The sequence below is a fragment of the Paroedura picta genome, chromosome 14 (assembly GCF_049243985.1).
Source record: "Paroedura picta isolate Pp20150507F chromosome 14, Ppicta_v3.0, whole genome shotgun sequence".
NCBI classification, from domain to species: Eukaryota; Metazoa; Chordata; class Lepidosauria; order Squamata; family Gekkonidae; genus Paroedura; species Paroedura picta.
Genome location: NC_135382.1, coordinates 24,838,037 through 24,853,772, shown reverse-complemented (window position 1 = coordinate 24,853,772; position 15,736 = coordinate 24,838,037). Strand labels below are relative to the sequence as shown.

The 15,736-nt window shown below is 48.3% G+C and overlaps 1 protein-coding gene across 1 annotated transcript in view; it reads right to left on the bottom strand.

Moving 5' to 3' along the window:
• Nucleotides 1-5,702, bottom strand: part of SLC12A4 (solute carrier family 12 member 4) — a 46,565-nt gene extending 40,863 nt beyond the window's left edge. Inside the window, exon 1 of the mRNA XM_077310580.1 lies at nucleotides 5,293-5,702. Within this exon, the coding sequence (XP_077166695.1) occupies nucleotides 5,293-5,599 (307 nt within the window). The 5' untranslated portion in view covers nucleotides 5,600-5,702. The remainder of the gene's footprint in view (nucleotides 1-5,292) is intronic.
• Nucleotides 5,703-15,736: the final 10,034 nt, after the last annotated feature.

Genomic DNA, 15,736 nt, shown 5'->3' with positions numbered 1-15,736 from the left:
CAGTAACTGGGACACCATGGGAATTAGCAGCAGACATTGGGTAATACTAGACAATACTATGTTTTACCTAGTACATTCCGAACAGCTAAAAGCCAACCCTGTGAAGTTAGATTCAAGTGGGTAGCTGTGCAGCACAACTAAACAAAATCAGAGTCTAGTGGCACCTTTGACTAACAAAGATTTATTCAAGTCCTGAGCTTTTGAGTGCAAGCACTCGTCCTCAGACTATGAACTGGCCATGTTTTTCTGTGAAGTTATTTAGGTGGAGGGAGGGAGGGAGGGAGAGGCCCAATGTCATATAACAAGTTTCATGGCAAAGCGTGGATCTTAGGTCCTCATCCAACACTTCAGTTGTACTTGGCTTCTCATGGTCGCCAATCCTTCTGAAGTGGCAGGATTTGTTAATGTCCTGTGCTGAAGAAACCTTCTATGCTCAAGTCTGTGTGCAGGGATAGAGATGGGTCGCACATATGAAACTGCCTTCTCCTGAACAAGACCATTGGTCTATCAAGGTTGGTATTGCCTATTCTGATGGGTAGCAGCTCTTCAGGGGCTTTATATTACCTAACACTTTAAACTGGAGACTGAACCTGGGACTTTCTCTGCCACTGAGTCACAGCCCCAACTGGTAATATATATAGGTAGATCCTTGTTTTTTAGGATTTCACCTTATAATGGCTACAGTTGGCAGGTGTACCAGCACATGCGTGAAACTTCCATGCCTGGTGCTCAGCCCAGCAAAGCACAGTTCGTGGAATTATTTTTTTGAAAAATTCCCTCTCTATAATTTCTGCATTTAAAGATAAGCCAAAGCAAACAGAGTGAACAGTAGAGAAGAAAAAGCAAACAGCAGCATGAGATTAAGGAGTTCAACTTACTTTTTAAAAATCAAGTTTACATAGGCTTCTATAAACAAACAGACTTCTACAATTGTGATTGTCTCCCAAACAGTGGCTTGGCTCCTAACATATTACCCATTCTTTTTGCCTAGTTCTCCTCCTAATCAAAACCCTTTTGCACACATTGGCCCCGGGATCCATAGTTAATGTTCCCTCTAATCCCCCCCCCCTCTACAGAGCAGGGCAGGTCACATCCTGAGTAGAATACTCAACTTGACAGATTCTTATCCTGGATGCTTGAGGCTGACCCTGCATTGAGCAGGGGGTTGGACGAGATGGCCTGTCTGGCCCCTTCCAAATCTAGGATTCTATGATAATATCACTGCTGCAATCTTAAAATGGGCAGAACCCCTGTGTGGCTCCAGATTGCTGCTAAGTGGGCCTTCCTGTGCTAACAGCTCAGAGAGAACGCTGTCCGTAGGATAATCTTTTGCTGTGATCCTATTCCTTTGGCCAGCAGAAAAGCAGACAGGATCCAACCCACACTCTTTAGGACTAGAACCTCTGATATCTTAGATCTGTGAGTGTCACAATTTGTACCGAAATCTCAGCAAGTACAAAAACAACCCCAGAACCCCCCCCCCCCAAAGTCCAAACAAAACCCTTCACTGCTTGTTCTCTGGTGGAGGGGGGGATCACGCCTAGAAACTGCATTCATCTCAAACTGGACCAGTGCTATGCTGACTTAAATTTTTTTCAACGTGAGAGCACTCCACAGTTGACACGTGGAGGATATCACAGAACAGCAGGAATTATACAACTCCTCATGGCTTCCAAAAGACAAACAAAGGTGCTTTGCTATCACCTGCCTCTGAAGAGCAACCTGGGACTTCCTTGACGGTTTCCTGTCCAAGTAGTAACCAGCCAGCCCTGCTTTGCTTTCTGAGACTGGGCTAGCACAGATCCCAGAAAACCTCTCTGATCCGAGAACCCCTAGAGTGGCATTCCCCTTGAGAGAGAAACCAAAACCATCCTTTTAAAAGCAAAAGGTATTTGTAAGTGGCCGTGATTTCTAACTGCCCTGGGGCACACATTCATCCAAACATGCCACGTGCTCATTTCACTGCCAGATTTTTCTTGCCTGGAGTCACAGGGATGAACTGCTGAGCCAGCAGCCCAAAAGCTCCACCACCTTCTGCCTGCCCGGGAATGGAACAGCTGGCCATTCTTTCCCACGATGGACTTTCCCAGACAGCAGCCCCCCCCCCCCATTCATGAAAAGTGGGAATGAACTGGCAGGGAGGGTGGAAGGGCTTTCACAGCCATCTGGCTGCTTGTACAGGAGGGAGGGGAGAAGAAAAAGAAAAAGGGAGGGGGAAAGAAAAAGAAAGGGAGGGGAGGAAAACATGGAAAGATCTACCTCCCCTTGGATGCATACAGGAATGCTTTGCATATTTATGACGCTTCAAAGGCATCTGGGGCCAAAAGCATCTAAGAAAAGACTTCTAAATTCCCCAGATGTTTAGGCTCGCCAGAGTTCCCTCATCTTGTGAGGTGTTGTTTGAAATGAAAATTATACACAGAAAATTTGGCACAGGACAAAGGAGTGTGAAGCCCAGCACATAGGCCAGGAAGAAACATGCCAGGGCTTTCTAGAGTAACAAATACCAGCCTGGGAATAACATCCCCAGGATTTGAACACTCTGATCTTAAACATGTACAAACTCCAGCTACTCAACAGTAAGCAAAATGCATTCAGTACCTGCTTAAAAGAACCTCTTGCAAGATAATGGGGCGTTTTTCCGTGCGAGAATAAATTCACTCCCAAATGCTCTCGTAAATGGACGATTCACAGGCTAAGAAAGGCGATCCAGAAACTATTGAGCATTTCTTCTTTTCCTGTGTAATTTAATCAGACCCGAGAAGAAAATATCCGGATCGTCATCTGAATAAGAAGCTTGTTTGCTCTTTTGACTATCGCTTAATGACTCTGAACAATGTTTGAGTCCAGAGGCCCCTTTTAAGGCCAACCAAGTTTTATTCAAGATGTATAAGCTTTCATGTGCATGCACACTTCGTCAGATATAAGAGCGCTTGCTTAATTATACCATTAGATGTATGTAAATATCCAGCTGATGAAATGAAACATTGTTTTAAATAGGTACTGAACAGCAATAACTTTGTTATACGGCTGTCTTTTCCTGGTCAAACCACCGATTGGCTTTAAGACCTAGATGGGATCTGGGTTTTAAAAGAACCTCTGCATTTAAATTCTTAGCAGGCATCCAGCACTTCCACGTGTGTATTGATTCCACTTTATTTATGCCCCACTTTTCTCCCCAGTGGGGACTTAAACTGACTGACAACATTCCTCTATTTTCAAGTTTGCCTACTTGAAAGGACCCTGCTGTAGCATTCTGAGCACTACACTTCATTCGGATTCTTTTACCAAACTCAGAAAGAGAAGGGATTAGGATGCCGGCAAGTTCTCTGTTCTCTCCCAACAGAGACACCTTCTGAAATGGCCCCGGCTACCCGATTGGTATAAGAGTCCTCCTTTGCATCTGAGCACTTTACATCCCTTCACACAGGGAAAGCCGAATAGTAGCTATTAACCATAATGGATTAATGAAACCTTCATGGGTCAGAGCAGTATACCTTTGGACGTTGGATGCTGGGGGGAATCAGAAGGCGGCTGCATCTGCCTGCCTCGCAGTCAACCATCCCGCAGGCATCTAGCTGGCAGAGAAAGCAAGCTAGACCTCTGGCCTAAAGCAGAGAGGGAACTTTCACATGTTCTGGTGAGCCACTGGGGATTGCATTACTTGTACAGGCCAAGTTATGTACACAAGAGGAATTAACTTCGTGCCCTTTTGGTGCTGGAGACTCCAACTCTGATTGGCAATTTCGGTCTATCCCACTACTCAGAATTGGCCAAGAAGGTCTTTTGTACAAGCCTTGTTGGCATGAGAACGAGTTATGCGGAAGCCCTGCTTTATGCGCTTGTGTTGGAGATCTGGGAGCAGGTTGCAAGCCATGGATCCTATCCACCTGCCTTCCACCTTGGCAGACCAACTGCACGCTTGCTCAGTAAGTAGACCTGATCCTATCACGTGGCAAAGCTAGCCTGGTGCCTCTTTTGGGGGTGAATTCTGGACCTGAATAAGAACTGGGGGAAGATCTGAACTCAGGGCCCAGTTCAACAGACAGGTTTCTTGACCAGCACCCAGAGCATGGAAGGAATGTTCATGCAGGACAAGAAGAAAAAGAAGATGTTGTTTTTATAACACACTTTTCACTAACGAAAGCAGTCCCAAAGCAGCTTATAAACACTTCCCCCTTCCTCTCCACACAACAGACACCCTGCGAGGTAGGTTGGGTCGAGAGAGCTCTAGAAGAACTGCTCTGTGAGAACAGCTCCAAGAGAACCGCGACTGGCCTACAGTCATCTAGCTGCCTGCATGTGGAGGAGGGAGGAATCAAACCCAGTTCTCCAGATCAGAGGCCGCTGCTTGTAGCTGCCACACTGCCTGGAGGACCGTGTCTTGTTTATTTCACAGGAGGGGTCATTTAGGTCCTCAGCCATGGAAGTGTCTTGACTCATGCTGCAGAAGAAGGGAGCCTGTGTTCAGTGGGGCTGACTTCCAGGTGAACGTACATATAATTACAGTCAATGGCACCCACAGCTAACCACCTGAGGCACAGCATCACCACTGTTTCCCATCTTGTCTTCTGGCAAGGGCTAGGCTGAAACTCTACACATGCTCAGAAACACTTGCTCGCTCACATGAACCAGGCCTGGCTTCAAGCATGGATTGACACAAAGACACTCCTCGCCCCGACTTCATTTTGCTTGCTGGCCTGGTAAGGACTGCCTTGGAAGCTCTGCACATGCTCAGAAACACTCTCCGGGGGCCCACAGCACTGATGCAGCATGCAAACACCAGTGTAGTGTAGTAGCTAAAGAGCAGGGGGCTTTAATCCGGAGAACCGGCTTTGATTCTCCGCTCTGTTGCCTGCAGCCAGCTGGGTGACTTTGGGGCCATCCCCAGTTCTCTCAGAGCTCTTCTCACTTGGCAGTTCTCTTGGAGCTCTCTCAGCCCCACCCACCTCACCGGGTGCCTGTTGTGGGCAGAGGAAGGGAAAGGTGTTTGGAAGCCGCTTCGGACTCTCACGGAGAATGACAAGCGGGGTAGAAGAAAGCAGCTCGTCCAATGCCCGGGCCCACTTTCCACGCAGCGCCTCGAACTCGCGGGCGGAGGAGCGACTCCCCCGGTCGGAAACAGCAACGCTGGAAGGAACCGACGGCGACAAAGCTGGCAGCTCGCCCGCCCGCCCGCCGCCCAGCGAGAGTAGCGGCACTTTCCCTCCCGGGAGGAGCGAGCGACGCCACGCCACGGCGGCGAGACAAAAGGCTCCCCCGGCCGGCCGCCCCGCGCCGCCCGCCACTCACCGTCGGAGCTGACCGAGTCGTAGGCATCGCGCTGGCGGAGCGCCCCGCCGGGCTCGCTGTAGTCCACCCAGCTGAGCCCTTCCAAGTTGTCGTAGTCCGGCCGCCGCTGGTCGTCCACCGGCACCACCGTGAAGTGCGGCATCGCCCTCTGGGCCGCCCCTGCCGCTGCTGCTGGCGGGGCTCGGGCTTCCCCGGCGCGGGCGCTGCACGACGGAGCGAGCCGGAGCGGAGCCGCGCAGCCAGGCTGGCATTCCAGCTGCCTTGGGTCACTTCCTTTCAGGAAACCCGGCTCCGCAACTCCACCCATCCCCGCCCCGGGCCCGGCCAGGGGAGGAAGGAAGGAAGGAAGGAAGGGAAGCAGCGCGGCGGAGGTCCGACGGGGACGGGGAGCCCCAGCAGCGGCCGCCCCTTCTGGCTTTGGGGAGGCCACGACTCGGCCCCGGCGAGCGGGAGGAGGGGGCGGGGTGGTGGGGTCTGTCTGTCTGGCTCATCTCCTCCTGGGACGCCACCCGTGCCCGGAATCAGATCCTCCCGGGTCTTGCATAGGCCGCCCCCCTCCCTTGTCTATAGAAATCCTTTGCCTACAGTGAATCTGGTGAAGCCAGCTCTGTCGTGCGACATCTTAAACTGAAATAACTTTTGCAAGCGCCACTGAACTCCTGCTTTGATTTGACTTCTGTACAGACTGACCCGGCTACCTGTTGGCAATGAAGCCCTGGCGCTGTGAACGCACCTGTTCCACAGAGTCAAATAGTCATGGCTCAAGCCTGGGGGTGGCTTAAGTCCCCAGCAAGGGACTTTTAAGGCGAGTGAGGAGCAGAGGCAGTTTTGGACTTGGCCTCCCTAGGCAGGGTCTTCCTGAGTGATCTCCCATCCAAGGACCAGCCCTTCTTAGCCTCTGACCCGTTGCACTTTCCCTTCCGTGGTTGAGTCCTTGCTGATCTTCTCTATCCAGTACATTTTTCCTGTCCTCCTTCCAGGAAGTTTAGGGTGACATACATATTTCTTCCTGCTTCCATTTTGCCCCATCAAGAACACTGTGGGGTATATTAGGCTAACAGGAATCAACCGGCCCGAGGTCACCCAAAGAGTATGCTGGCCTCGTGGGTGGTGGCCCCTGGTCTCCCAGAGCCTTGTCCAAAACAAGATGCTCTTTTGCACCTGCCCCCTTAATTCAAGCCACGGTTCTCTCCTGTCAACTGCTGACAGTGCTGGAGGTGGGCCAGCTGGGTGGGTGGGTGGGTGGGGGAGAGAGGGTTAGGTCCGTACCCAGTAAAATAGTGAGCAAAAGGAAGAAAGTTTCTGAGCATACAGAGAATAATCATATTTGATTTCCTCCTTTCTGGCTATCACATCTCTCCAGGGCAGCTAGCAACAAGCATTAAAGCAATACAGATCAAACAGTTTTTTAAAGGTACTTAGCATTTGTATAGCACTTTAAGTGTGTTCACCTGCATTAGAAATAGGAGGCTTGTTGACACCGTATGCAGCAACACAATTTTAATCCGTATGCAACAATACGATGAAAACCCTTACAGCCTTCAGTGCTGCCCCAAACTTTTGGTTTGTTTTCGCCTCTGCAGACCGGTGTAGCTGCCCTGCCAGAATTATTACTGGCCTTTTCCGAGGCTGCTGCAAGCAGAGACACCTCCCCGGTGGAATTTATTATCCATTATTGACCTTGGCAATATTGTCTCCACAATGCAAATGGGGCCAATTGGCCACTAAGAATACTGGGGAAAGTCCTGGTATGTACCAGGACCCCCTCTCACTAGAGCCACCAAATAAGAGGCAAGTAGCCAGCAGTGCACGCCCCAGGGAAGATGTGGGGAAGGGGCTATCTGGTCAAAGCACTCCCTGCTTGACAAAAGAATGGGCCATGCTTGGACTTGCTTGGCCAGCTTGGGGCAGGCAGAGCTCGGGCAACGGATGGTCCCGTGGGCAATGGGGCTGGCTGAGCCGAGTCTTTCTCTCATTCTCCTCTGGGCAGACAAGCAGGACAGACTGGGGACGGGGGCGATTATTTTCCTCTCAGCCCACTCCTAGTGGCAAACGGAGACTGAAAAGTGCCTAAGTTCCTGGTCCAATTTGGGCTACCCTGGATGCGTTGCTCATCCTCTTCAGCTATGCTTACACAGCGGGATACTTCTGTGTTCTACTCCGATGGCTTTGGTGAGCGCAAAAACACCTACCGTATAAACTGTGCTTCTTTGTGTTACGTGATACTTTCCCCTCAATACCTAGCAGTCTTCTTGCCCTTTTAAAATGGACATTCAGGATATTGTTATAGTGTTTTAACACTATTGTGATGTACCTTCTACGGTTGCTATTTGAAAACCTCTGTTTATTTATACTCTGCCTTTCTCCGCCCATGGGGATCCAGGGTGGCCAATGTTATTCTCTTCTCTTCATTTTCTCCTCACAACAACCCTGCGAAGCAGGTTATGCTGAGGCGGTGTGGCTGGCCAAAGGCCAAGTTTCCATGGCTCTCCTGAATACCAAGTCAATGCTCTTCACCACTGCAACACCCTGGCTTTGAAATCCTCTGGAGGGGAAATGGCACATGGGAAAGGATACGCGTTGACTGTGGACAAGGAGTGCAGAAATCTGCCCTGTCTGCCCCATCCTTCCAAAAGGAAGGTTGGCTGGAGGTCAACCTAGATCCTACCTGCCCACAGCCAATTCGAACAGGTCCCCGTGAGAGCTCCCCCCAGCTTTGTTGTGAAAACAGGGAAGCTGCTGCTTCCATTGACTCAGGGGTGGTGTTTGTGTGTGGTCAGCAGAATGTGTGTGGTCAGCAGGCTTGGGGAAAGGGGCGGAGCCTGGATGTCTACTCCTGCTTCAAACCGCCTCCTTTCTCCCCCTCCCAATCCTCCTCTGGTGTAATAGGAAGGCATGGCCAGCTGACATCACTTCTGGCCTGGTTCCAGGGCTCCTCAAAGCCTGAAAAATATTTCAGGGGCTTCTCCACATGGTGAGCTTGCCACATTTCCAGGCAGGGCTTCAAAGAAACAAGCCATTTCCTCACCACAGCAGAAATGTCTCTTACCAAGAGTCTCTGAACTGTTAGCATCAGGGATGGGTGAGAGCAGTTTCATTTGTTGAGTGCAAAAGCACATAAGAAGTCCTCCTTCAAATGTCCCTTTAAGCCCGCTGCAGTATTTACACTTGTAGGATCTGAACTGGGTTCAAGAGCGCTTAAAGATTATGATAAGGAAGAGCATGCATTGCGAAACGGATCTTGGGTAGGCAGAGCCAGGGAACGGAGTTTGGAGAGGGACCACTTATGGGTGAGGCAACCAGCCTGCACTTTTTAAAATTTAGATTCCCCCCCTCCATGTTCTCATTATTTTAAATGGAGGCAGCCATGTTACACATTTTTCAAATACATAACAACTGTTGCCTGATTCTGGCCATGCTTCTCACAATCCTAAATATATATAGGATTAAAGGTAAAGGTAAAGGTATCCCCTGATCCTTGGGGTGACACCCTCTAGCGTTTTCATGGCAGACTCAATACGGGGTGGTTTGCCAGTGCCTTCCCCAGTCATTACCGTTTACCCCCCAGCAAGCTGGGTACTCATTTTACTGACCTCGGAAGGATGGAAGGCTGAGTCAACCCTGAGCCGGCTGCTGGGATCGAACTCCCAACCTCATGGTCAGCGCTTCAGACTGCATTTCTGCTGCCTTACCACTCTGTACCACAAGAGGCTCCGCATATATAGGATTGCACCCATAGAAAAACACCTGATCCCACTCCACTAGTTCTTGACCCTCCTTATTAATGATTAACAAGATATTTCTTGGAAAACCAACAGTAGTCCTTTACAACATTCCTTTCTTATCTGCAAGACTGCATCCTTTCCAAATACACAGACCCATTGGCACCTGAAGCACTATCTCTAGCCCACCAAAGCTTTAGATGGTAAAAGATTTTGTTTGTCTTTCAGGTGTTCCAGTGCTTTCCGTTATGTCCTCTGCAGATTACAGAGACTGATAGGACGGCTGAGGCAAGTGGTGGGTGTAGGGTCAGCAGTTAAAGCAAATGCAAGGAATTCTTTTGAACTAAGGGGAGCGAAGAGCCAGCTGATAATACTAGAGTGGTTCTTCCAGCCATGTTGATAAGAAGCCTGAGAATGCAAAGACAGTCTTTGTTTACAAGCTGAGCGTGGAGCTTCATTCAGCAGCTGTAGAACCAGAAATGATGACAGGGTGAGAACCAGGAAAAGGTGAAAAAAAGGTGAGGAATGTTTTAAGACTTGAAGTCCCTGATTTTCCCCCAGTATGTTTTTGTCTTTATTTCTCATGTGATGTTCACTTTCGTTGGTTACGTTTATTGGCATTCCACAGCATTACAACATATGAGTGAGAAAAGGTCAAACAGCTGAAGATATATATAAACAACGACAAGGCAATTACGGTAAAATTTGCTTTAAAAGTTTAGTTCTCATTTTTAGAACTTCCACCAAGAATTTCCCAACCACTAACGTTATTTCAGGTGAATAATAATTTAGTAAGTCTCAAAATGCTCTTTCCTTATTTACGAATCTTTTAGAATGTAATAGAGGGAGAAGGAATCTTGTGAAGCTGGCAATCTAGGATAATGCATTGGGTGGAATCTGGTAAATTTGCAGAACGTAAACATAATCTCTCCTGAAATATGTGAAGTTCACAATATCTGCTTGCAGGCCATGTTGCTGTGAAGTTTGTGACATTCTTATCAAATTTATCTGCTACTTGCGTTCCATAGATTCTTTTGGCCTTCTGAAACCACATGGTGACTTGTGGAAAGAAGCATATGGGAAGCTTAACTAAGTACATTTTTATAGTATCTCTTCTGGTCAACTAAGAGCAATTCAAAGCCTCTGGAATGTTTTACAGTTTACATCTTGGAGAGAGAGAACCTCCCCTGGCTTATTGTGGTTCCTGTTGAATTATCAACACCTTCTCCTTCTAAACTTTTGCTTTCTAGGTAAAGATGACGGATTCCTTGGTGCAACTGAAGTCAAGCTGACCCATCCTAACATCTGGGCAGAATGTGCAGGGTCACGGAGAGAACTGCAAGTGAGGGATGCAGGTGTGGATTTGAGGAGAAAAAGATGGACATGCCTGACTCACACATGGAAAGCCAAGAAATGTCACATATATCCAGGAAAGGCCTGGAGGGGGCATGATAGAAATGTGATACACTTCCTTTTTTTTCATCAGTGGTCTTCAGTTTCAAAGATATTTTGAGAACGGCCAGAGAAAATCCTTGACTAATTCCCAGCTGCAGTGCAAAAGATGTTTGATGATGTGGTAGACACCAGTTGGATCCTATAGTGTGACATCACGCATAATGATAATGATGATTATTAATATTGGGCTATCAAGACAGGGTTTTTTATAGGGTTAAAACTGATGGCATATTTTTATGTCTCTGCTCAACTGCAGCCGGCTGGGTGTCCTTGGGCTCGCCTCGGCCCTGATAGTATAGTTCTGACTGAGCAGTTCTCTCAGAGCTCTCTCAGCCCCACCTGCCTCACAGGGTGTCTGTGGTGGGGAGAGGAAGGGAAGGCGATTGCAAGCTGCTTTGAAACTGTTGGGGGTAGTGAAAAGTGGGGTATAAAAACCAACTCCTCCTCCCCTTTTGGAATTTCATCCTTGGCTGTATATTGAGGAACGGGAAAGTCTGTGCTGCTTAGAACTTTTCACCCCAAAGGCTGCTGGCTGTGTCCAGCATGAATGCTTTTGCTTCAAGGTACATTTTCTGCACTCTTGCGGCTCACAGGTTGGCGCCTCAGGCTTCCTGCTTGCTTTTTCATATTAATTATTCTCGCTTGGGCTTCTCAAGTAGCTCTGCACAGAAAAGGCTCAGAATAACTGTTTGAAAGATTTTACGCCCATTCCGGATGGGTTCACGGGAAGTAATCTTTCTGCATTTCCTGTGCGTAACTACTTCCTCTTCCTAAACTTGCCTTTCTATATATATTTTTCTCAATAAGTGTTGCATTTGAGGAACGACACTTCAGTGGCCTCAAAAGCAGAGTAATTTTCAGTTTGATTGAAAAAGGGGGCTTGGGAGCTTTTTTGGAAGGGAGGATATAGCAAGGAATAACTCCGTTACCAACCAGGCATTTTTTAGTTCATTTAACATGCACACCAAACTAATGAGCCACCCGTGGGAAAAGCCCAAACAGATTACAGATTTCCCCATGTGAGTGGAAAGGCTTCTAAGAGAGGGTGGAGGAGAGCTCAAAATGCAACCCCCTGAGAGGCTGGGCTCTGACATGCTCAAAGTGTGTCTGGCCATGAATAGCTCTGCCCCCTCCCCATTTTGTTTGTGGGCATCCCGCCATCTCCACCTTCAGCACCTGGGCCAGAGGGTTGCCTTCTGCTGCAGACCCACCTCAAGCAAAGAGTCCCCAGGTTAGAATCGCCAGCCAATTAGAAATCAGGTTGGACTGAATGCAAGCGTCACACCAAACTACAAGGAAGGCTCCTTAGCCCCCTGGCGATGTCTCCGTGTCTGGGAATGGTTTCGGCAAATAGCTCTAGGTGGGAAGGCGAGCAGTTGCCAAGCCACGAGGTTCCAGGTAGGGGCCTGTGCTGTCGACCTCGCACTTGCTTATTTGTAGGGTTGCCAGTCCCCCCTGGCCACTGAGATGTCAGGGGATCCCCAGGTCTTGCCTGGAGCCTGGCATCCCTACTTATTTGCTAGCACTCCACTGTGCCCGTCTACACTGTGCCCATCTACACTGTCCAGGGCGACTGGGAAAAGTTTCTGTCCTTTACGCCTTGTGTCTTTTTTCTTTGGAAGAGAAACAAGAAGGCAAAAGCTTTGCTTTGATCAAAACATGAAGGGCTTCCAGTGGGCAGATTAACATTCCTTTGTGGTTTGGATCCAGCCCAGCAGCAGCCAGTTGGCCAAACCGGGACGGCGTGTTCAGAATCAGGATCACAGTCGGTGATTTTTGCAAAGAGCTGGTCGAGGCGGGTTCAACAGCTGGAAAGCAAAGGCATTTTCAGACATCGTCTTAAATTATTTATCGGATCGTTTATTTCTGAGGTTATGGGAAGAGCAAGAGATGGAAATACTCTTTGTCCTTCTGTTAATGAAGCTACTTTTGCCTCCCCCTGCTGCTGTCTATTTCTCCTGCCATTTCTTGTGATAATTCAGTAATTTGGGGGTGGGGGTGGGGTCGTCTCCCATTTAGCCACTCCTGGAGGAAACTTGATCCACATGTCCAGAAAATGTGTGTGTGTGTAAGGTAGGCACAGTGCATGTCAGAATGGCACAGATTGTGCAGTGTTGCCCCCTTCAGGCATCCATGTGTAACAAGTTCCTTTACCTCTTTGATCCAGCCTCAGCATTGGCAGAAAGCAGGGAATAGTTTGTAAGGACCACCCCCCTCCCGCAAAGAGGGTAAATGGAGTGTTAAACAATAAAGGTAAAGGTAAAGGTATTCCCCTTTGCAAGCACCGAGTTTTGTCTGACCTTGGGGTAATGCCCTCTAGCGTTTTCTTGGCAGACTCAATACAGGGTGGTTTGCCATTCCCTTCTCCAGTCATTACCATTTTACCAACCTCGGAAAGATGGAAGGCTGAGCCAACCTTGAGCTGGCTGCTGGGATTGAACTCCCAACCTCATGGCCAGAGCTTCAGACAGCATGTCGGCTGCCTTACCACCCTGCACCACGCTCTATTAAACAATACAGAAGCCAAAAAACCAGCAAGGAGACTCCTGGTAAGGGGGACAGAGACTTACCAAAAGAGCATCCTGTAAAGCTCTAGTATCATTTCCAGCCACTTCACTTGAGAGTCAGCGTGGTGTAGTGGTTAAGAGCGGCAGCCCCCTATTTGGAGAACTGAGCTTGATTCCCCACTCCTCCACAGGCAGCGTCACAGTTCTCTCAGAGCTCTCTCAGCCTCATCTACCTCACAGGTTGTCTGCATTAAGGAGAGGAGGGGTAGGCGATCGTAAGCCGCTTTGAGACTCCTTCGGAGAGTAAAAAGTGGGATACAGAAACCAGCTCTTCTTATTCTCCTTAATAGGAACAGATTTCATCATGTCATGGGACTCTCTAGGATTTCCAATAATGTTCTTTTTGTGGGGGAGGGGGGATCCTAGAGCATTGCCTTTACTGCCGTTCCAGTTGCAAAGGCATGTGCTCTATACAGGATCAGCTTAGGGCTGATCCTGCATAGAGCAGGGGGTTGGACTAGATGGCCTGTATGGCCCATTCCAACTCTATGATTCTACATGTGGGAGGCTTCAGCACACTTTCCTTCCCTCCTTATAATGTTTGCACAAATAAAAGCTGATTTGGTGAATTTAGGTGGATTGTGAGTGGGGGGGGGGGCAGGAAGGGACATGTCAGTGTTTGTCTCTTGTGGCCCTTCCTTGCATGCCCAGGGAATTGCTGATCACCACTGTGGGATGGTGGATGAATTTCCTCCAGGCCAGGCTGGATTCTGGAGATTTTTGGTGGAAGGATCACTTGGGCATGGAATTAGGGTCACTGAGAGTGGGCAGATAGTTGTGAGTTCCAGCATTATGCAAGGGGTTGGACTAGATGACCCTGAAGATCCCTTCCATGATTCCATAGCAATGTCAGCTTTGGCCCAGTGGTGAGTCTCTCAGCCTAACCTCCCTCACAGGGTTCTTGTGAGGAGTACCTAGAGGAGATGGAAATGACCCGTACTGGATCTCCTCTGAAGCGGGATATAAATTCCCAACTGAATAATCAAGCACCATTCCACAGTGATTGCAAAACAGACTTAATATGTTGCAAAACCAGTTACACGACATAAACACAACATGGGAAGCCCCTTTTGAAAGTTTTAAGCACCCCTCCAAGAGATGACCAATGTCTGCCAGTAGTAATAGGAAACATGTTGATCACAACACAACACACAAATATTCATGTGAATTGCAATACTCTTTGTCTCTCAGTAGGAGGGTAGCCTGCCCTTTTCATAACAGCTCAACCATCAGTATAAGATCCAGAACTTGCATGGACCCTGCAATCAATATTGGAGAGCAAAGATGACAGTTTTAGGACATCTCTCACATTCCCAGTGGTAGCAAAGTCCTCCTTCCCCAAATCTCCTAAAGCTTTGGATCATCTCAAGATCTGGTACAGAGTCACTAATTAAAAGATGGGATTGGACGAACACTTCCCAAAGCAAGCAATTTTATTTTCTAGCAGGGCTGCTAACCCTCTGGTGGGGGGAAATGTCATCTTCTTAATAGGAGCTTCAATGTGAAGGAGGGGCATGGAGGTAAATAACATCCAAGTCAGCAGCTATGAAAGGGACAGACCTTCCCCCCCCTACATGTTTGCTGGCAACTTTATAGCAAAGAGTAACATAAGAGCCACTCTGCTCAAGACACTCTTCAAGGTTAAAGATCTACAGCCCTTTGGCCGTTCCTGAAGAACTCTTGGGATTGGCAAGTAATTTAGAAGTGGCTGGAGGAGTGTCTCTTCAGTTACCCAGCCTGGGATAGCAAGAGCAGCAACAGTCTCTAATCTAAGGTGACCAGATTTTAACATTGGTAAAGCAGGACACCATTGACCAGGGGGGGGTCTTGATTAAAAATTTGGTCTATATGGAGCAACAAAAAGTTTCATAGAACGCATAGAATGCAAAAATAGTATTGTCCCTCCAAAACTGGGACAATCTGGTCCCTCCAAGATGTCCCTCCAAAACTGGGATGTCCCTCCAAAACTGGGACAATCTGGTCACCTTACTCTAATCTGGAGAGCCGGGGGGGGGGAGGTGGAGAGCCACAGTTTGGTCACCCCTGTACTGCCTACCACCACTACCCCCCCACACAAAAATATGGAATTCATACTTCAAGAGCTACACTGGATAGGTATGTAGTACCTGTTAAAGATAATCTTTGAAGTGCCACCTTATTCCTTTTTTTTATTATGCCTCCTATCAATGTTACAGAACCGGACCTGAAAGACCATAGATCCACAGCAGGCCTGGACAGATGTCAAAACCTCTGCAAAACTTTATGGGCTGGCTCTCGACAACCAGAGTGGTTGTGTGGCTTTATTTTACTGTTAGTATACTCGTGTGCCTTTGGGGTGACTTGGTCAGTTCTTAGTCTGATGAAGGGTGCTTGCACTCGAAAGCTCACACCTTGAATAAATCTTTGTCGGTCGTAAAGGTGCCACTGGTCTCTGATTTTATTGGTTGCAAAGGTTTACATAAAGGAGATCGTTTTCAGGTAGCAAAGGCCAGCAGAGGGCACTAGAGTCTTGTACGTGCTGGTTACAGTCAAGATTCTAGCCTAGAGCTGCAAAAACCAGGCCACACAGAAAGAAGCTGGTCAATTCTCCAGGGAGGCAGAAGAAAACATAACTTTATAGTCTAGCAAAAATAACACAGATCCACAGAATCTGAATGAGGACTGAGTATGCTGCAGATGGCAAAGGATGCTGAAAACAGC